The 22,183-nt window shown below is 45.8% G+C and overlaps 2 protein-coding genes and 1 long non-coding RNA gene across 4 annotated transcripts in view; 1 reads left to right on the forward strand and 2 right to left on the reverse strand.

Moving 5' to 3' along the window:
* wdr53 (WD repeat domain 53) overlaps nt 1–22,183 on the forward strand; it is an 81,540-nt gene that overhangs the window by 6,814 nt on the left and 52,543 nt on the right. The window lies entirely within an intron of this gene.
* On the reverse strand, nt 1,087–20,984 carry ngef (neuronal guanine nucleotide exchange factor). Of its 2 annotated transcripts, XM_062472694.1 has the most exons (16): nt 20,905–20,984; nt 19,965–20,272; nt 16,635–16,737; nt 15,704–16,078; nt 13,430–13,509; nt 11,297–11,544; nt 10,776–10,936; nt 10,379–10,531; nt 8,248–8,377; nt 7,830–7,904; nt 6,514–6,603; nt 3,239–3,402; nt 2,838–2,996; nt 2,639–2,718; nt 2,430–2,534; nt 1,087–2,275 (listed from the first exon to the last, which is right to left on the reverse strand). In XM_062472694.1, exons 2-16 carry the CDS (start codon nt 20,161–20,163, stop codon nt 1,977–1,979), a joined length of 2,421 nt encoding a protein of 806 aa, XP_062328678.1. In that variant the 5' UTR covers nt 20,164–20,272; nt 20,905–20,984; the 3' UTR covers nt 1,087–1,976. The 2 variants fall into 2 exon arrangements, with proteins under 2 accessions (XP_062328678.1, XP_062328677.1); XM_062472693.1 differs by lacking the exon at nt 20,905–20,984 and having other exon boundaries at nt 19,965–20,461.
* Nucleotides 9,288–10,370, reverse strand: LOC134028841 (uncharacterized). Its single transcript, XR_009931582.1, has 2 exons — nt 9,522–10,370; nt 9,288–9,341 (listed from the first exon to the last, which is right to left on the reverse strand). It is a non-coding gene; the product is annotated as an uncharacterized LOC134028841 (long non-coding RNA).

Below are 22,183 nucleotides of genomic sequence, written 5' to 3' on the forward strand. Positions count from 1 at the left end.
AATGTTTAGGCATCAGGCATAGGCCTATCTCAATCTAAATTATCTGAGTATAATTATCATAGCTATATAGTTGTTAACAGTCTACAATTGCAAAACAAACCTAAATCCATAGGCTACATCTATATCCTCCATTTCCCGACACAACCATGTTAAAAAGTTAGGCTACTGGATAATGTATTGATTAATAGTAGGCTATTTATTTAAAACAATGTAAAAAAAAAAGTAAATTTACATGTGTTTAGAGGGTGTCTGTTTCTTAATCAACGTAACTAAAGGTCTAAAAAAGGATCTCGACCTACGTAGCCTATCGTTCACGTCAATCATGGCGTGTCGTTTCATTTTGATGAAGCGGTGGATGAGGGAGCTGTCATAGTACAAGGCTTAAAGGGAACGTTCTTTCTGGAAGAAGTCACGTGGCCGTGTGCATTGCTTTTGCCGTGGTGGATTGTATGATCCATGTTTTACCTCTCGGGCTGCTTAAGAATAGGGTGCACGCGCAATTAGCTTGACTACTTAAATCTGACTTGAATTAGTAGGACTGCGTGAGCTGAAATGGGCCTTTATGGAACCGCTTTAGCCCCGCTTGACTTGTTAAGCTAATTCAAGTCTGGTTTGGGACTTTAAGTCCAACTTATTTGAGCGGCCTTTATGGAACAGGCCCCTGGTGTATTTGTACACTAGGGAGAGTGCTGGTGTATTTGTACACTAGGGAGAGTGCTGGTGTATTTGTACACTAGGGAGAGTGCTGGTGTATTTGTACATGAGGGGGAGGTAGAAGTTTAGAGCGATGGTTCTCTGGTCACTGTTGACCGGTCCTTAAAGCCCCATCCACCTGAATCATCTGTTGTGGGAATCAATCAGAAACTTGTAAAATAGTGTGTACTAATCCTGCATGGTAAACAATAGTGTGTATTAATCCTGCATGATAAACTCCCTCGGGTCATGGACAGGAAGAGTTCAGTTGTCTTTCTCACTGTTTATTTGATTTTCACACAGATGTTCCAAGATCAACACAATTGCTGGGAAAACTGTGCTTAAAGTTAGCTACCTGTCAAACCAGTCTGAACCCAGTTACAACAACAGTCATTCATTTCAAATTTATTTTTTTATAAAGAATAAATTACAATTACATCTTACAAAATGAAATGAGACAGTAATTCTGTAATTATTATTTCTTCATTAAACATTGTTAAGGTTGACAATATAAACATGTACATAACTTAAACACAACACACACACGTATCATGTGCCGGTTTGGTTGGTGTTCTGGCACATTCTGTTCGGGTGTTCCACATGCTTTTGTTTTGGTGAAGGAGTGGTCCAGCAGGATTATTGCACATTTGTGTGTGTTAGCAAGCCCTAACTCCAAAATACATGTGTGAAAGTCCTGAAATTCTTAATTCTACCCTAGAGCAAAAGTTAGCACCTTCCTTTCGTAATTATACATTCATTATATACAGATTCTTGATACATTCATGGTTCATTTCCATTCTTGACTGGGTGGCTTATATTTAGCTTTTCACTTTTGTTCATTCTGTACAGACAAGTCTCTCTTTACAAAAGGGTGGATTTGTCAAGTCATTGTTGAGGGCGATTTGCTTCTCTTATGATGCGCTTCAGAAGTACTAGACTAGACACCCATGCAGGAGATGTGGTTACAGGGTGAAGGCTAACCCTTACCTAGCCATGAGAACAGGCTGGTTACAGTACATTCACATGCTCTCCATGCAAACAGGCTGGTTCTCTCATGCGTAGATTATCACCAGCCTGGGTCTGGGTCGCAGTATAATTCAGTCCCAGAACATTTCAGAGGAAGTTTATATTAAGCATGCAGGTTTGTAAGTGCTCCGAACCAGCAAGCCCAGCACGGCATAAAGCACAAAATCAGATGCACAATACATTTGTTGGTGCAATCCCTGAATCAAACCACATCCCTGCCTTCCACACAACCACCCTGGCTTCCTGGTCCTGGAGGTTCACTGCTCGTCTTCCGGCTGGTCTGTCCAAGTACCAAATAAGTTGGAGACTTTGGGAGTGCGCCTGCCCCCCCTGGAGGCCCCACTGGAGCCCCCCCTGGAGGCCCCACTGGAGGCCCCACTGGAGGCCCCACTGGAGGCCCCCCTGGAGGCCCCACTGGAGCCCCCCTGAGCCTGGTGGATCCGCTGGCACTCGCGCAGGTTCTGGGCTCGCACCTCCTGGTTCTGGATCTCCTCCACCACACGGCTGGGGAACCAGCCCCGCTCACCATCGTGGAGCCGCTCTCCCATCATCCAGCCTGGGGGGAGGAGGGAGGGGAAGGAGAGGTAGAGAGGGAGGAGAGTGTATGAAGGACAAGAGGAGTGTGTGCTATGAAAAAGGACCAACAAAGAGAATAAAATCTGTTGAGTGTCAGAGATCCTGCTCATGAGATGAAGCAGCTCTCCTCTTACCATCGACCGTCCTCTCCAGGATGTTAAGGACATCCGCCATCTCTATAGAGAGCTCGTCAGGCTCCTGGGACAAGTAAGACTGAATACACTGCACCTGGGGAGAGTCTGAGAGGACCAGAGGGAAGGCCTGTAGGTTAGACGGAGTTCTCCAAGGTTCAGCACTGACATTATGAACGTGTGTGTGTATCATCAGAGCGGGATGAGCTCACCAGCCTGGTGGGTGTTGGTGGATGTGAAGCGTGTGCGTCTGTTAGGAGTGAGAGCACAGATCCAGCGCAGCTTGTCGCTCCTGCCAGCAGCATCATCATGGCAGAGATCAACACATTGGTTACAAGAACTGGTTCTGCAGTTGTTAACTCAGTTGTTAGTTTTAGGTGTTGGTTCTGAAGCCAGAAGGCGAGAGCTTACATGCTGCTGGTCTTGAGCATGTAGCTGACCTGCCGGTCTTCCTGGTTCTCCAGCAGCTTGAGGGTGAAGACACTGGCCAGCAGCTGTCCCTGGTCCTCCAGGTCCTCCGTCCTCAGCATGGCCCGCGGACAGGAGTCCAGCACCTGGAACCTGTCCCCACTACCATGGGAAACACACCATACACACACCATACACACACATCAGACAGCCACACCCCCACACATATAACCAACATTAGCATCTTGACAAAGGTCTGTCATACAAAGTCACAAACCAGAGACTGTGTTGTTTTACACAGAAGTCTTGAGCTTCCAGTCTTTGATCATTCTGTCATCTTGTCTATGGTCGTGGGGGGACTTCTTGTGGTTGCAGTGAATTGCGGGATGGACTGTGGAGCTGACCTGGAGCTGCGCTTGGTGACGAGCAGCAGATTGTTGAACAGGAAGAGGTACAGGGGCTGGTACAGCTTGCGGCTCCGCATGGTCCTAGTGCTCTTGGGTCCGGTCATCTGCTGAACCTCGCCTTTCTTCAGCAGCCAACGAGAGTGGGAGATGACAGGCACGGACTGAGGAGGTCAAAGGATGAATAAAAACTTGATAAGATGTGCAACTGGACACAGTTCACAGTGCTCTTGGAATTGTGTGAATTTGAAAATAAAAAACAGGGTATTCAGAGTTATTGTGAAATTCTAAGCTGGTTAAATATTAAATTGCATGGAGACTTTGAGTTTACCTTTTGATCAATCAAGTCAACAACAAAGCAGTACATTATGTTTATATCTTTAAAATTACCCAGAAACATTAGAATGCTTTGTTTCTTGTCGATTGTTTAGATGTGTGGCCCTACTCAAGGAGACTAAGGGGTATTTTTGCTTCAGGTTTACATTGCAAAAAAAGGCAACCAACTAGCTTTCAAAACCTGAGACAAAACAGGGACCACACCACAATACTGGTATTAATGCAAATAAGGAAGACGACAATTAGAAAAGCACTGAAGCAACATTTAGAAAGCGTTGCCAGGAAACACAGGGTTATGTTTTCAGCAAACTCACTGTGAATAAGCGCCCTCCTTTCAGACCGATCTTCCGGAAATTCACTGGAACTTTTGTTTGTTTTAAAAATCCCTGATAGGATGACGTGTTTGACTGGTAGGTAGAAAGAACACTGTCCTACTGATACAGAACACTGAATGTTTCACTCCAGCCCACAGCCAAGGTACAGAAGACATTATTATACTGTTTGTCACTATTGTTGTGAAAAGGTCAAGTTTCAGTTCAATATTTTGCAGAAATAAAGGAGCTTCTCGTGATTCTGTTCTTTCATTGAGACGCTTTATACATGAGCGAATGAATGAATGAATTAGAGAAGGTTTCGATTCTGCTGTTTCAAATGTGATCATAATTTTGAAAGATGTCTGTGTGCGAGTCTGTGCATGTGTGTTAAGTGTGTCTGTCCAGTCCTGGGATTTTGAGACACTGAGATGCTCTTGAATTTGATATATAGAAGTTTGAGAACCCTGATACTACAGCTGTTTACACACCAAAGACATATTTACTGCCCAATGATTTCTTCCGAAAGGTTTGTTCTTAGTACCGGTAATGTTTTGGTCAACTGACTTTAGTCAGGGTGGATGCAGTTCTACTCTATGTGCTCAGAACTCTCTGTGTGACTGAGAAGAGAATGTTACCCTGCTACTCTATGTGCTCAGAACTCTCTGTGTGACTGAGAAGAGAATGTTACCCTGCTACTCTATGTGCTCAGAACTCTCTGTGTGACTGAGAAGAGAATGTTACCCTGCTACTCTATGTGCTCAGAACTCTCTGTGTGACTGAGAAGAGAATGTTACCCTGCTACTCTATGTGCTCAGAACTCTCTGTGTGACTGAGAAGAGAATGTTACCCTGCTACTCTATGTGCTCAGAACTCTCTGTGTGACTGAGAAGAGAATGTTACCCTGCTACTCTATGTGCTCAGAACTCTCTGTGTGACTGAGAAGAGAATGTTACCCTGCCACCCCACCCTGGTATGAACGCCCTGCACGTCACACTGTCACGTATTTTTGTTTTATTATAATTCCTCCGGTAGGAGGAAACCTATTGTTTTTGTTAGTATTCCTATACTAATTTATTTCAATTAAATAGCTCAAAAAGTCCTTGGCCACATCTTTTCAAATTTGGCTCAATGATGCACCAGGTCACTCACTAATCCCAGACCGCTAATGGCCCATGTACGCCCATAGGTGGCACTATAAGCCACGCCCAAAGTCTACATGAATTCCCAGGCACCCTATTAGTCCAAAATGCCTGAATGCATTATTTATCATGGGGAACAAAAATTCCTCAAGGACCCATAAGGTCCGCCATAATATATTTTGCTGTACAGTGAAAATTTGGGTAAACCCACAAAAATCCTCTTCTCATGACCTGTAAGTCCAATTGTCTTCATATATGTCTTGATATACATGTGTAGAATATATGTATTTTTATAGTTTGCAAAGGAATAAGGAATGCAATGCAAAATGGCTGAAAGGGGTGTATTTATGTAAATGTCCACATTGCCTCAATATCTTTGTGTCAATAAATCAAATATAATTTTGACTGATGGTTTTCCAAACCTAATTGGCTTCAATATGACATCCCTCTGGAGTACCATGCAAAATTTCAACTTGGTAAGTCAAAATATGATGGAATTACAGCTGTTTAAACTTGGGCCGAATCTAACATTGCTTGCCACAGGAGAAACGGCTTACTTTTTTTACACAGTAACTGACCAGAGCAATTCCCAACACTGAGAATAGATCAATGGGCTGAGGCGATGTATTACAAAGGGCAAGGTCATAGGTTCAAATCCAGCCACAGCCAACAAGTCTGTAATGATACTGATCATCTATTTCATGAAACAGGGATCCAAGTACACCACAGCAGCTGTCTAACTGCACAATCATAATGGGGATTACTACATCAGAAGAGCCAGAACTGGGTCTGGCTCTTTTTTAACTTGTGCTCTGTAGATAAGATCCCGCTTCATCTAAACAGAGCATCGTATTTCTTGCATCATGTGTATAGAAAACCTACATTTGTTGTAGATGTGTACGATACATTTCTTTCAAAGCAATTTTTAGCAAAAATTAATACAAGACAATATGGCTGTCCACATTGTCTATGTGTCAATAATACAAATGTCCTTTTGACTGATGATGTTTCAAACCGTATAGGCTTCCAGATGACATCCTTCTGAAGTACCATGCACGATTTCACTATGATATGTCAAAATATGACTGAATTACAGCTGTTTAAACTTTGTCCCAAAGCTGACCAAAGCTAATAGTCTTCCCTTTCTATTCATAGAAACTAAACAGTTGATGTGTAGCAGAGAGGATAGAGAGGCTGACTAGCAACCACATGCTCTTGAGTTTGAATCTCCATGCAGCCTGTTGTTGTTTGCCAAGCATGAATACATTTAGCTCTCTTGTTGTCCATCTATTGACCTTCTACAATGTACATTTTTCTAATATTTTGCCAGGAACCTGCATCGCTGCTTGCAGCTCTATTTTTGCTTATTTCTGTTTTATTTTGCTTATTTCTTTAATTGCTGCTACCTCGTTGACCGAAGTCTTGTCTTAAGCATTTAATTGTCACTGACTATTTGATGAATAAAACACTTAGTGTTTTATAGTACCTTGGATTTGAACTCCAGTGTTTTCTCGATGCTGATGAGTTCCTCGGTGCGACTCATCTTCCTCACCCCCTCGTTACACTCCTTCACGATCTGAGAGACACAGGAACAGCCCAGTACTGACACAGGGGCAAAAACAGCCCAGTACTGACACAGGGGCAGAAACAGCCCAGTACTGACACAGGGGCAGAAACAGCATTACAGAACACAGTTCTGCATCATAAAACCCTGTACTGACACAGGGGCAACACCTGCCATGTTAAATAACTATCTGTAGACACTCTAGACAATCTTCAAATAAGGATTGTAATGAATGTTGTAGTTATTTGTGTATCCTTAAAATTAAATAAAGCAATAAGACACTTAACTAACAAACTAACTACATAGCAATACATATGGTAACAAGGGTATAGCGTATAGCAAAATATAGCAAAATAAGTGCCAAAGGGAAGAACCACAAGAGCATGTAGTTAAACAAGTTACAATTAAACAACATGAATCTTTATAAGTGCAAGTGTACCTGTAGAAAAGCAAGCAACAGTAAAAAAATATTTTAACTATTTAAATCAGTTACCACAACCAACAAGAGCAGCAAGGCTCTAAGCAAGAGTCATTGTGATCCTTGAGGAACCTAACATTGGGTCCAGCAAACCATTCCTAAGTACCATTGTACTCCCGGAACAAGTGCGTCTTATAATATTTTACATAAGTGAAACTTGGTATGGGAGAGGTTGGGCTTTCCAGAGGTAAGTGGAGGCTAATATTGATCTCATTTTGTTAACACAACCTTCAACTGACCCTTCACATCATCCTCACACCCCTCACACCCCTCCCCACACTGGGCCTTCTGACACGTTTGTAAGTAATGTAACCTTTATATAAAGTTATGCTGTGTGTGTGGTTACAATCGCGGTTAATATTGCCTTAATGTAAAGTGTTGCCAGTTAGTTAATGTAACCTTAATGTAGAGTTTTGTCAAAAATAATAACAAAGAATCTTAAGCAGTTCCAGGTTTCAAAACCAAACCCCACAATGATCTATACGATTTAGAAACAACATTCCATTGAGTTGAGCCAGGTGATGGTTTCTATACGGTATCATTCCATGGGAGTCAGAGACAGGTGTGACAGCCATTGTCAGAACCAACTGTGTTGTTGATCATTTGTGAGCGACCACACCCTGAATGCTCCCAGGCATGAGGGTTGGGGTTAAACTACCGGGGTAAGGATGAGGAGGGCTAGGATGAGGATGAGGGCTAGAATGAGGGCTTGGATGAGGATGAGGGCTAGGATGAGGGCTAGGATGAGGGCCAGGATTACCTGCTCCAGCAGCTGGTGAGCCTTGATGGCGCTGGCCTCCCTCTCTGAGCTCTCCTCTGCTTTCTTCAGGATGTTCTATGAAGCAACACAGAAGACTTGCTCAAACTCTGACGTTGATAATACCGCCCCCTCTTCTGGGGTGTTTGGTGTTTCCTCGACATCATCACAGCCGTCACCCAACGATTGGCTGGAAAAACATATTCACTGCACCGTCACAACTTTCAACCCATGACGGTGATTCACCAGAATCACCCGAGAACTGTGCTGTTCCTCTCAGCAATTTGGGATTCAGATGGACAATTACACCAAACGTGTTATAACACATCTAATTTATATACATCCCTTCCTATGCTGGAAGTACAGAGCGGCTATTTCGACTCACTGACCTGAACCACCAGCTCCTGTTTGACTAACTGACCTGAACCAGCATTTTGAGCCGGGTGATCCTCTGGAAGGGGAGGATGAGGAAGGAGGTGAAGGACAGGCCTCGGACCCGGGAGTGGTTCTCCAGCACAGCCATGGTCTCACGGAACGCCTGGTTTCCCTGTCTGGGCCCACACGTTAAACCATGTGAAGATTGTCGGAAGGTTAGCAGTGAATACACACAGTAAATGTTGTTGCGCTATTTGTACGTCACTTTGGATTAAAAAACACTTCTACTAACAATAACAAAATGTAAATGGTAAATTTGTCATCAGAAAACAGATGTACTACAAACACACCACAGTTTAATAGTCTCTACAAACACAGACCACAGTTAAATAGTCTCTACAAACATAGACCACAGTTGAATAGTCTCTACAATCACAGACCACAGTTGAGTAGTCTCTTCACAGGGCCAGCTTGATTTCCACTAAGATTCTGGATGTCTAGAAGGTCGTATAAAAGCCAGAGTTTATTTTCTTAATCAATATTATTATTTAGGTGTGACCTGGTAGCTTGTGTCAGTGTGCCTCACAACAAGTCGTCTCAGGTCAGTTTACACCAACAATCACCTTCAAAAGCAGTTCAACAGATTTTGTCAATTAAGTATAGCTAACTTTTCTATCTGACTTTAGAGGACTGTTAGATTCTAATCAGAAAAGTTAACTCTCATAACAGGTAGGATCAAACATCAGCATTCAAACCATGAGGCTTTGTTTGTCTGACCCAACATCCACCACAACCTGTTTATGCGTCACCCTCTCCTGGCAGTTCAGTCAGCCAACCACCAGGGGACCCTGATCCTGTTGTCCATTTGTACGTTTTATAAGAGTGTTTTGCATAGAGGCCAGGGGGAGAGCGTAACAATAGCCTTTGTTTGTTCCCCAGAGCTGCAGCTTGAAGGTAATCTGCTCTGGTATGACTGCAGCAGAAACCTCTTGAGTCCCTCAGGTTCTGAAAGTTTTGCTCACTTGCCTGCGTCAAGATGGACAGTACATCTATCAGAGGATTGTCATAAATCACAGACTGACAATAACAACAGAACCTGCCATCCTGCCAGACAGGGAGATCTCTACGTTACGTTAGAACCTGCCATCCTGTCAGATCTCTACATTACGTTAGAACCTGCCATCCTGTCAGATCTCTACATTACGTTAGAACCTGCCATCCTGTCATATCTCTACGTTACGTTAGAACCTGCCATCCTGTCAGATCTCTACATTACGTTAGAACCTGCCATCCTGTAAGATCTCTACGTTACGTTAGAACCTGCCATCCTGTCAGACAGGGAGATCTCTACGTTACCTTAGAACCTGCCATCCTGTCAGATCTCTACATTACGTTAGAACCAGCCATCCTGTCAGATCTCTACGTTACGTTAGAACCTGCCATCCTGTCAGACAGGGAGATCTCTACGTTTCCCCGTTAAAGTCTCATGATCTCACTGAGATTTGGATGTTATGGTCACTACTGCTCCCGACTTACACACTGTGTCTCTTTCCTACATACACACACACTCACATGCACGCGTACTCACACACACACCCTCACACACACATTCTCCATGAGAGGACGTCAGGGTGAGAGGAGGAGAGACGCTGGCCCTGTTTACCATCAAGATCACAGACACCGCAACACACACACTCACACAAAGACATAGAATACTCTGTGTTTTCTCAAACACACCTTTGCTCTTATGAACACATGACTGAGCGGCATGTTATTATAGCAGAGGGGTGTGGTTGTATTGTTCTCATAGCAGCCAGTCACACAAGTCTGTCAGTGGACTGTCCTTTTCCGCACACAGACAGCCGGAATGCTGTCAGTCTGACTCTACAGTGGTAAAACTAGGCCCATAAATATAAATATGCTGTATTGCTTTAGTCTGGTTCTATATCATGTCACGTCTGTGTTGTCAGCCGTTAACCAGATATGGCATGTAACGGCTGTGGTTTGTAGAATTGGTGGGCTTGACCATGAAAAAACACAAATTTGTGTTAAAGTTTGTAAAATTGCTGATTTCAGAATGGCTTTGCCTGACAAACCATATGCTCAAAGCCCCACCACCATGAACCATAAGAGATGACACAGCTGACATCATCAGTAAGAGACAGTGTTTCACCCACAGGATGCGTCGGTAGTTCTTCTCCTGGTAGACCTGGTTGATGACGTAGGCGATAAACACGTGGAAGTGCTCCCTGGCGTGGAGGCAGACGATGTCACACACGTCGGAGATCTGGATCGACTGCTCAATGCGGTTCTCCAGGTCCATCAGGAACCTGGCAGGATGTGACATCATCAGATAGGGACAGCAAAACAAAGGTTGCATCAATGGCTTGTTAAACAGTATTGTCACCATAATTATTTGTGGTGTTAACTGGTTAATGGTTCACTGATCTAAGCCGTCTTGACATAAAAAGCAATTTTCGATTCTATTTCTAAAATACAGTATTTGACATATCTACAGCTAGGGCCTAATTATACCAAATAACAAAGCAACCACAGAATGAATAATTGTTTTACCTTTCACTGGCTTTCATCACCTCTTCAATATTTGAAAAGAGGAAGTGCATGTCTGATTGGCTGAGAGTGTTGACCAGCCCTGGGTTCCGCAGGAAGTGTGTCTCCAGGACCTCCAGGCTCTTGTAGTAGGACGCCTCCGACGTCACCAGCTCAAACATGGCCTGGGAGACAGGACCAGAAATATGTCACCAAAATATAGATTATAAAGTACATCCATACCACATTCACTGGGTACACTCACTAAAACCAGCCGACTAAAGTTTCCATTCCATATCATGATCTGTCTACATGACCTACCTGGCCCTCTCTTTCCCCCCTTGACCCCCCGCCCTCCCCCGGGTACGACCTTCAGCCTTCGCCCTCACCTCCCTCCCCCTGGTACGACCTTCAGCCTTCGCCCTCACCTCCCTCCCCCTGGTACGACCTTCAGCCTTCGCCCTCACCTCCCTCCCCCTGGTACGACCTTCAGCCTTCGCCCTCACCTCCCTCCCCCTGGTACGACCTTCAGCCTTCGCCCTCACCTCCTGGATGATGATCTCCCTCTGGGGCAGCAGCTTCAGCAGCCCGCTGTGCTGCACGGCCTCTAGGTTCTGCCACAGGCTGAGGGAGCGAGTGTTGTTCCTCAGCTGCAACTGCAGGGCCGGGGGCGAGGTAGCCCCCCCGCCCCCCCCAAGTCCCCCCGGGCCGGCAGACGTTAGCCCGTCACGCTGCCGACGCTGCTCGATCTCTTGCTGCTTGGACGTGTCCCGGTACTCCTGGTACAGGAAAGCTGGAGGGATGAGAATAATAGCGATAACAATAATATTAACAACAATAGCAATCAAAATAATAATAATAACAACAATAAGAATAAGAATAATAAGAATAGTATTAACAACAATAATGCTAACAACAATAAGAATGATAACAGTAATAATAATAACAACAATCATAATAGATAATAATAATGATAATGTACATTTTTCTCACCCGTAGTCGCGTAATGTACAAATATAACTTATGTCACACTGAATATTTTATTAATTAAAAGGCCTCGACTGAAAACATATTCATTTGGAAGATGCTTTTATCCACAGCAAAGTACACAAGGGATCATGCAGTCAGATCAATCATGAATGCAGAACATGGCTTTCTCTCCCTGCCCACTACCAGCTCTGAGGTCCTCTCCCCTAACCCTAACACTACCAGCTCTGAGGTCCTCTCCCCTAACCCTAACACTACCAGCTCTGAGGTCCTCTCCCCTAACCCTAACACTACCAGCTCAGAGGTCCTCTCCCCTAACCCTAACACTACCAGCTCCGTCTGAGGAAGGACACTATGTGTTCATGTACTTCATGTACAAAGAACAATCAGTTCCCTTGTAACATTTCTCTCATGCATGGCTGGCATTCTGCTGAAGCCAATCAATGATTTGTGTCTGTATATGGAGTCAGGGAAGGGAAAAACTGAGGACAGGGAGGGTAGGGGGCAGGGAGGGGGGGCAGGGAGGGGGAGGCAGGGAGGGTAGGGGGGCAGGGAGGGGGGGGCAGGGAGGGGAGGGGCAGGGAGGGGGGTGGGGGGCAGAGAGAGGGAGGTGGGGGCGGGTAGGGGTAGGTAGGGGGCAGGTTCAAGTGAGCTAGATTTTTTCTGAAGCTGGTGATTTCTTGCAGAGGAAATAGGCTGAGGAGGTTACAGGAGAAGGACTTTGAACATGTTGCATAAGAACCACCGTCATATTCAGAAACTCACCAAGGTGGGCGTCCGAGCTAACACTTACATAAGAGGCACAGAGAGAGAGGGGTGTTACTGAGACACGAGGAGACGAGGAAGTAGGAAGAATACATACAGAGAGAGAAACATTACAAGGGGAAAGAGAGACTTACTGAGACTGGAGCTGAGATAGAGAGGGAGATAGAGAGAGATAGGGAGAGAGACTTACTGAGACTATAGCTGAGAGAGAGAGGGAGATAGAAAGAGAGAAAGACAGAACAATAGAGAGAGCTGTATAAAATGACATGTTGGTGAACACTTTCTACAGTTACTCCATGAATATGAGTCCCTGTTCCGTCATGTTCAACAGGAATCCTTTAGACGGACCCTAGTCTGAACACACCTCTTCTACAACAGTTACGTTTAATATTTGATTTATTTTAGCAGGTGCTTTTATCAAAAACTACATAAAATAGTGTGTGTAGGAAGAGTGAGCAGCTGGTTTAGCCAGCGAGCAGAGCCTGGTGTTACAGTTAAACCTTAACCCTCTGTGTCTTCACTTCCACCTCTCCACTCTGTCTTCACCTCCACCTCTCCTCCACCTCTCTTCACCTCCACCTCCACTCTGTCTTCACCTCCACCTCTCCTCCACCTCCACTCTGTGTCTTCACCTCCACCTCTCCTCCACCTCCACTCTGTGTCTTCACCTCCACCTCTCCTCCACCTCCACTCTGTGTCTTCACCTCTACCTCTTCACTCTGTCTTCACCTCCACCTCTCCTCCACCTCCACTCTGTGTCTTCACCTCTACCTCTTCACTCTGTCTTCACCTCCACATCTCCTCCACCTCTCCACTCTGTCTTCACCTCCACATCTCCTCCACCTCTTCACTCTGTTTTTTGACCTCCACATCTCCTCCACTTCTCCACTCTGTCTTCACATCCACATCTCCTCCTCTCTTCTCACCTATGTTTTTGACGATGTTCAGGGTGTGGCAGATGGACTCGATCTTCATCTGAGAGGAGCTTTCTCCGTTGTTCAATATTCTGAAAGAAGAAGAAAGAACTAGAGACACTTTCTGGGAGAGATTGTGAGGTGTGCTTGCGTCGGTTGCAAATGGGTCTGTTTTTTTACAAAACATTTACAACTGATATTTCTGTATATTTTAAATAAGTATGCACCTCTTATTATTTATGAAGATTGCATATATAAAAAAGCATATACATTTGTTGCTGCTCATTTACATTTCAAAATACTAAGAGTGAGGTGTAGAATGGTACAGGGTTCTGTTGTCATTTCCCTTAGTGCTAGAGGGAATGGTGATAGGCTATATTGCAACCTCACATAGTTGAAACAGTTGCATCAAAACAAAGAAATTGGGAAATCCTGTGTAAAAATGGTCCTGACCTATATCTAACAACGTTGTCACTGGCAGTATCTTAACTGGAATCGCGATTCAAACAGTACTATCTGCAAACTGAAAAAATGCCCCAAAAAACATAAATAAGCTTGAAATGTATTTCTGGAAAACACTTAACTAGAAGTGATCATTATGTGTCAGTAACAACGTCCCTGTCCAAATACTAGGGGGTCATGTGACCGGCTATCCGTGCTGTAAGTAGAAATAACCACCTTGCGCTACAATCATTCACATATTGAATGACATCAATTGCTTTACAGGACTTATGATCATCATTAGATACCCCTCTCATGGTTAGTTTCTTTAATAATTTATCAGTCTGACCACAATACTAGCTCAACAAAGCAAATACAGGGAAAGCAAAGCTGACTAAGCATTAACTAACTGCAGGGCTCTTAAGTCTCATGTATTCGCCATGAAATTCACGCATTTCAACCATTTCTCATGCAACACATCCGAAACATCACCCCCCCCCCCTCCCAGCTGTGCTCTGTCTTGCTCCTAGATGCAGACCTGACCCCCTTTTACATCTAAGCTAAATACTAGACTACCGATGTGTGTGAATCGCAGATACATTGTGTTGATATCACAGCCTGGAAACATAGCTAGCAACATGTTATCACCCTGGCCTTTGCCTGTGGCATTTCTGCAGCTGAATTTCTGCCGTTTTAGGTACCTAGCTATCTCCCAAAAGTTAGCGAGCTACTGAACTTATGTTCTACTAGAGGTAATTGCGTGTGGGTTTTTTACATTGTGCCGTTAGTGACTGTGGCTAGCTAGTTAGCTTATTTTTATCCACAATAACTGAAATTATGCTTAAACCGTCAAACAGAACATTCGCGCAGATACAAGCAATGCAATCAGGACCAAGACGAACATTTTTACACCGACATTGTCTATGTAGTGAAAACATTTACGACTTTTGAAGGGTGGGAAAATAATAATAATAAATTATATATATGAGAGAAAATACAGGTTGCGTCTTGCCAAAGGCAATCACAACCAATGAGAACATCAAAGGAGAGGACAAGAAGGAATTGAAAAGCATTTCCACCCTTCTGGTACAACACCGCATCACAAGGTCACACTTGTTACGGAAATTCTGCAGTGCAGAACTGTGAACATGAGGGACGACAGGAATATGAACAGGCAATTCAGACTAGGCTGAATAATGACATAATGAGCACATAGCAGCAGTTACTCTTATTCAAACATGTTTGTTTAGTTATTTATGACATACCTGTGTGCCACTCACAAGAATAAACCGAATCATCATGTTTGTCTGACAACCGAATCTATAACACTGTAAATGTAACATTTCCCATTTTAAATGAAAAGAGGAAAGCTTATGAGAAAGCATTGACAACAATGGACCTTTCAGCTTTCTAACTATTCCTCATCTCCCGTCTTCCTTTCTCCCCCTCCTCCACTCCTTCTCCTCCTCTCCCTTCTCCTCCCTTTTCTTCTCCCCCTCCTCCACTCCTTCTCCTCCTCTCCCTTCTCCTCCCTTTTCTTCTCCCCCCTCCTCCCCCTCTTTTCCCCCTCCTTTCCTTTCCTTCCCCCCCCCTCCCCTCCCTACCTGTACCCAGTCCTCTAGCAGCCCCCTCCTCCCCCCCTCCCCTCCCTCCTCCCCCCCCCCTCCCCTCCCTACCTGTACCCAGTCCTCTAGCAGCCCCCTCCTCCCCCCCTCCCCTCCCTCCTCCCCCCTCCCCTCCCCTCCCTACCTGTACCCAGTCCTCTAGCAGCCCCCTCCTCCCCCTCTCCTCTCCCCTCCTCTCCCCCTTATCCCCCTCCCCATCCCCTTCCCCTCTTCTCCCTACCTGAGTTTCACCCCCTCCAAGCTGGCCCCCTCTGTGCTGGGTCTTCGGGGGCTCTGTGTGTCTCCTCCGGCCCCCCCTAGGGAGCATGCTGTAGCGGTGCGCTGTGATAGGCTCTCCATGTCTCTGCTGTGAGCTGCGTGCGTCCGGTAGAACAGTCCAGTGTCGGCAGGAGAGCCTCCACACTGACCGCTGGAGACAGAGGAAGCAGCTCCTCCCGTCCTCTCTCCTCCTCTCCTCCCTCGGTCCCCGGCCCCTCCTCCTTCTCTCCTCTCTCCCTCGGCCGGGGCCTTGTTGGAGGCAGAGCGTGGGCTCCGGGGGTCCCCGTTGCTTGGCAACGCGGTGTTGGAATGGTGTATTCTAGGAGAGGCTGGTGAACTGAAACACGACAGGAAAGGAGAGGAAGGGTGGGAGGAAGAGGAGATGAAGGTAGGAGGAGGAAGTGTGGCCATGAGAGGCAGTGACACTCAGATCTGCTTGTGCGTCTTCACTGGGTTTTGCTCAGTGAAATAGTTCATGAGATGTACATAATGTATATTTGTTGTTTGTACTTGACCTCCATAGAGGCTGAAAGAGGATGTATGATGCTTATGTGCAAACATGTTGGAGAGTAGAAATGTAAGTAGCCGAGTTGAATTGTATAAACTCACTCCCCAGTATAAACACCACCCACTCGCACCATTGAAGAGCTTTTCAGTGGTGTAGCTGGTTAAAGTGTAGTTTGTAAAGGTTAGTAAAAGTTTGTAAGTCAGAAGACCTGAGACAGGGGAGGATCAGGAGGAAGTGACTGATGAACGGCACGACTACACCTGCTACAGGTACTAGTTTGTTTCCACTTTACTGAGAATTTGTATGTGTGTGTGTGGGTGTGTGTATATATTTATGTGTGTGTGTGTGGGTGTGTGTATATGTATGAGTGTGTGCACAGACTTACCGCCGGGCCAGGGGGGAGCTGGGAGGTTTCTGCAACGCTGGGGGGCTGAGGTGGGAGCGGCCTCTACTGGAGCTGCTGCATTCTGACCCTGACTTGGGAGACGCTGTGTGTGTTGGGGGGGTGAGGTGAGGAGTGTGAGGGAGTGTGAGGGGGGAAGGGGGTGAAGAGGGTGAGAAAGGGTGAGGGGGGGAGAAATGGTGAGGGAGGGTGAAAGGGGGAGGGAAGGATGAGGGGGGGGGGGGTAATTTGTTAAATTAAAACAATTGTTGAAAGAATCTTAATTTTTCTCTCAAACACACACACACACACACACTCTCACACAATATACACACATTCACACACAACTTCAGTCAGCACACGAGGCAGACTGGCAGGCAGTAATGACTTTGAAAGCCAGTTGTACAAAGGAATGTGTTGCTAGGGGCAGCCTGTGTGCTCCAGTAGATTACCACACCCAGGAACACGTGAACACTCTCCTCCAGTCTTAATGTGTGTAATGCACACTTACAGGTCTTGTGTTTGTGTAACACACCTGTGAGGTGGATGGATTATCTCGGCAAAGGAGAAGTGCTCACTAACACAGATTTAGACAGATTTGTGAACAATATTTGAGAGAAATAGGCCTTTTGTGTACATAAAAAAAGTCTTAAAACCATTTAACTTCATAGCAACACTTTACATGAAGGTTTCATGAACTACCATGTAACTTCATAGCAACACTACATGAGGGTTTCATGAACTACCATGTCACTTCATAGCAACACTATATGAGGGTTTCATGAACTACCATGTCACTTCATAGCAACACTATATGAGGGTTTCATGAACTACCATGTAACTTCATAGCAACACTATATGAGGGTTTCATGAACTACCATGTAACTTCATAGCAACACTACATGAGGATTTCATGAACTACCATGTAACTTCATAGCAACACTACATGAGGGTTTCATGAACTACCATGTCACTTCATAGCAACACTATATGAGGGTTTCATGAACTACCATGTCACTTCATACCAAAATTTGTCACAACATTGTAGGTACATAGGAACTACTATGTATTTAAAAGGTATTAAGTGTTAGTGGTAGAATATATTACAAAGTGTAAAACGTCACAGTATAGGGGAGAGGTGTGAGGGGTGAGTGGATGTTGTAAAGGGCCAGTTGAAAGTTGTGCTACCAAAATGAGATGAGATACCGCTCACCACACTTATACAATCTTACGTAACTGCCTGGACAAAAGAAGCTATTCATATTTACGTTTAAAACAAACAAAGATATTCCACCTACCCATGCTGGCCATGCAGTCTGATAATGAGCACGTTCTCTAATCTCAGTCAGAAGGAGACAGATGGTTGGATTCACTTCTGTTTCAAAACAGAAGAAATTGCTAGTTTGGACTTGCTACAGTCGGAAAATATACTTTTCTTCATAAGGACAAATCTTTCTCTGCACTGCCAGTTCACCCTGTTTGGTCATCTGGATAAGAGGATCACGATAGTCTGAAATTGTCTCTGAATTGTAAAGGTCATAAGTTGGACAACGGTTTTGGTGCAACTACAATAAGGTGCGAAAGAGCACTGAGAGATAAGATGATCACAGGCACAGGTCATAAATCCTTGTTTGTTATGTAACTTCTTTCATTCCTCTACAAAAGCCTCCTGTCTAAAACATTGTAAAAAAAAAACGACGTACATGAACTTAGTGCACCTTAGAGGAAGTGTTTGTATATTTTATGACAGTGGTCATGTTGGTTATATGGGCAGTTTCTTTATTGATAGTCTTGTTTAACTAGGGCGCCTGATCCGGGCTAGCTGACCAGGCAGACATGAAGCAATCACCCTCATCACACTACCTAACCCTCATCACACTACCTAACCCTCATCACACTACCTAAGCCTCATCACACTACCTAACCCTCATTACACTACCTAGGGCTGGGAGATTTAGAAACCCAGGCCCCATCCATGCTTTCATCCAGCCATCCTCTCATCCTGCCAGCTACAGAACCTGTCTTTCAGGTTTCTACCAGGACCGGTGGAGCCTGTGTTTCTCCCACAACAACACAAGCACTTCTCTGACAGAACCACAACAACACAAGCGCTTCTCTGACAGAACCACAACAACACAAGCGCTTTTCTGACAGAACCACAACAACACAAGCGCTTCTCTGACAGAACCACAACAACACAAGCGCTTTTCTGACAGAACCACAACAACACAAGCGCTTCTCTGACAGAACCACAACAACACAAGCGCTTCTCTGACAGAACCACAACAACACAAGCGCTTTTCTGACAGAACCACAACAACACAAGCGCTTCTCTGACAGAACCACAACAACACAAGCGCTTTTCTGACAGAACCACAACAACACAAGCGCTTCTCTGACAGAACCACAACAACACAAGCGCTTTTCTGACAGAACCACAACAACACAAGCGCTTCTCTGACAGAACAACAACAACACAAGCGCTTCTCTGACAGAACCACAACAACACAAGCACTTCTCTGACAGAACCACAACAACACAAGCGCTTTTCTGACAGAACCACAACAACACAAGCGCTTCTCTGACAGAACCACAACAACACAAGCGCTTTTCTGACAGAACCACAACAACACAAGCGCTTCTCTGACAGAACCACAACAACACAAGCGCTTTTCTGACAGAACCACAACAACACAAGCGCTTCTCTGACAGAACAACAACAACACAAGCGCTTCTCTGACAGAACAACAACAACACAAGCGCTTTTCTGACAGAACCACAACAACACAAGCGCTTTTCTGACAGAACCACAACAACACAAGCGCTTCTCTGACAGAACCACAACAACACAAGCGCTTCTCTGACAGAACCACAACAACACAAGCGCTTTTCTGACAGAACCACAACAACACAAGCGCTTCTCTGACAGAACAACAACAACACAAGTGCTTCTCTGACAGAACAACAACAACACAAGTGCTTTTCTGACAGAACCACAACAACACAAGCGCTTTTCTGACAGAACAACAACAACACAAGTGCTTCTCTGACAGAACCACAACAACACAAGTGCTTCTCTGACAGAACCACAACAACACAAGCGCTTCTCTGACAGAACCACAACATCACAGGTCAGGGGATTCTGGGAACCATGGAGACTGTTATTCAAACACATGATGAAGGAATGAATGGGGGTTTATCACGTGAAGCTGGCTGATATTCCCTAAGATCCACCTGACTCACAAACGAACTGTGTAGTCGTTTAATACTTTTTTTTAAACCCGGAATCAAACTGAATGTAATAGTCTTATAGTGAACTGAATATATTCTTACTGTTGCTCTGTTCTGTGGACGCTAATTTCTTCTTCCTCATGGACCGGTAGAAACGGGAGTTACGTCGGATGAACTCCTTTCCGGTGTCATCTTCATCATCGTCATCATCGCGGCTGTGTGCCGGCTGGGTGGCAGCAGGACACTTCGCCGCCGGCTCCTGCGCCTTGGGCCACCACTTGAACAGGGCAGTCATCGCCATGGGAACAAGCCCCTATCCCTATCCCCTGTTGGATCCACACGAGAGGGACTCTCTCAGGCGGGAGGCTGGGGGCTGGAGGCTGGGGGCTGGAGGCTGGGGGGAGGGCAGAGTGAAGGGAGACTGTCAGGACTATCCAGAATCCAGAAGGAACTCCATCTTGGTGAACTATAGCATCCTGAGACAACACAACACCTCAGAGCTTCATTGAAACGTCAGTGATTCAGAAACTCCAGAGGCCAGTGGCAGACTGGGTCCAGGCTGCTCTCTCTCCCCTCCTCTCTCCTCCCCCCTTCCTTTCTGCCCCTCTCTGTCTCCTCCCCCTGCCCTGGAGACAGGCGTGTTGTTAGTTACCCAGACAGCAGTTGAGCCAGCCCTGCCTCCCTCCCTAAGATGTAATTACTGTTTCATGTGACACCTTCTCTCTCCCTCTTTAATGCGTTCTTACCTTCTCTCTTGCCATTGCCTCTTTACTTTCTCTCCCTCCTACATGGGCTCTCTAAGTCCCTCCCTTTCACCTTTACTCTCCCCGTTCCTTCCTCCTCGCCCTCTGCACCACCCTCTACTGTTTTTGTACCTGAAAGGCATTCCAGAGCCCTGCCTACTTTCACCTGCCTGTCTCACCTACTAACTTGTCTGAATCACCTACTTGTCTCACCTGCCTGAATCAACTACTTGCTTCTCTGTACTGTTCCCTGCCCCCTGTTTGTCAGGGAATCCAGAACATCCACTCACCTGTGCCAGAGAAACCAGCCACCTGGCCGTAGTATCCTAAACCCTTCTCTTCCACATCTTCACCACCTCATCCAGACCTGCAACCCATAGCACCGTAAGCTCTCTCCCTCCCTTCTCTCAACTTTGATGGCAGCTCGTAACTTCTCCAGTCAGCTGACGGGTTCAAAGTTCACTCTGGCTTTTGCCACTTTGGAGGCCTCAGCCTGCCCTAGTGAGGCTCCTCCCCCTGCTCTTTTAAAAGCTTGTTTCTGTGTCTCAGGAGGATTTGACAGACCAGAAAAGAGGCTGACAGTGACTAGTAACCAGGTCGTTGGGGCAGAACAAATAGTGCAAATTCCACACCCACAGCTGATAACACCAAGTTACCAGATGGTGGTTGATTATTACCTTGAAGCTCCAGGAACAAGCTGCCTGGACTCACATCCATCCCCTAGGGGGCTGGACTCTGAAGAGCGAGGAACAGGAAGAGAGCGAGGAACAGGAAGAGGAAGAGAGCGAGGAACAGGAAGAGAGCGAGGAACAGGAAGAGAGCGAGGAACAGGAAGAGAGCGAGGAAGAGAGCGAGGAACAGGAAGAGAGCGAGGAACAGGAAGAGAGCGAGGAAGAGAGCGAGGAACAGGAAGAGAGCGAGGAACAGGAAGAGAGCGAGGAACAGGAAGAGAGCGAGGAACAGGAATAGAGCGAGGAACAGGAAGAGAGCGAGGAACAGGAAGAGAGCGAGGAAGAGAGCGAGGAACAGGAAGAGAGCGAGGAACAGGAAGAGAGCGAGGAAGAGAGCGAGGAACAGGAAGAGAGCGAGGAAGAGAGCGAGGAACAGGAAGAGAGCGAGGAACAGGAAGAGAGCGAGGAACAGGAAGAGAGCGAGGAACAGGAAGAGAGCGAGCAAGAGGAAGAGAGCGAGGAACAGGAAGAGAGCGAGCAAGAGGAAGAGAGCGAGGAACAGGAAGAGAGCGAGGAACAGGAAGAGAGCGAGGAAGAGAGCGAGGAAGAGGAAGAGAGCGAGCAAGAGGAAGAGAGCGAGGAACAGGAAGAGAGCGAGGAACAGGAAGAGAGCGAGGAAGAGAGCGAGGAAGAGGAAGAGAGCGAGGAACAGGAAGAGAGCGAGGAAGAGAGCGAGGAAGAGGAAGAGAGCGAGGAACAGGAAGAGAGCGAGGAAGAGAGCGAGGAAGAGGAAGAGAGCGAGGAACAGGAAGAGAGCGAGGAAGAGAGCGAGGAACAGGAAGAGAGCGAGGAAGAGAGCGAGGAAGAGGAAGAGAGCGAGGAAGAGGAAGAGAGCGAGGAACAGGAA

This window comes from Osmerus eperlanus, chromosome 11, assembly GCF_963692335.1.
Source record: "Osmerus eperlanus chromosome 11, fOsmEpe2.1, whole genome shotgun sequence".
Taxonomy (NCBI): Eukaryota; Metazoa; Chordata; class Actinopteri; order Osmeriformes; family Osmeridae; genus Osmerus; species Osmerus eperlanus.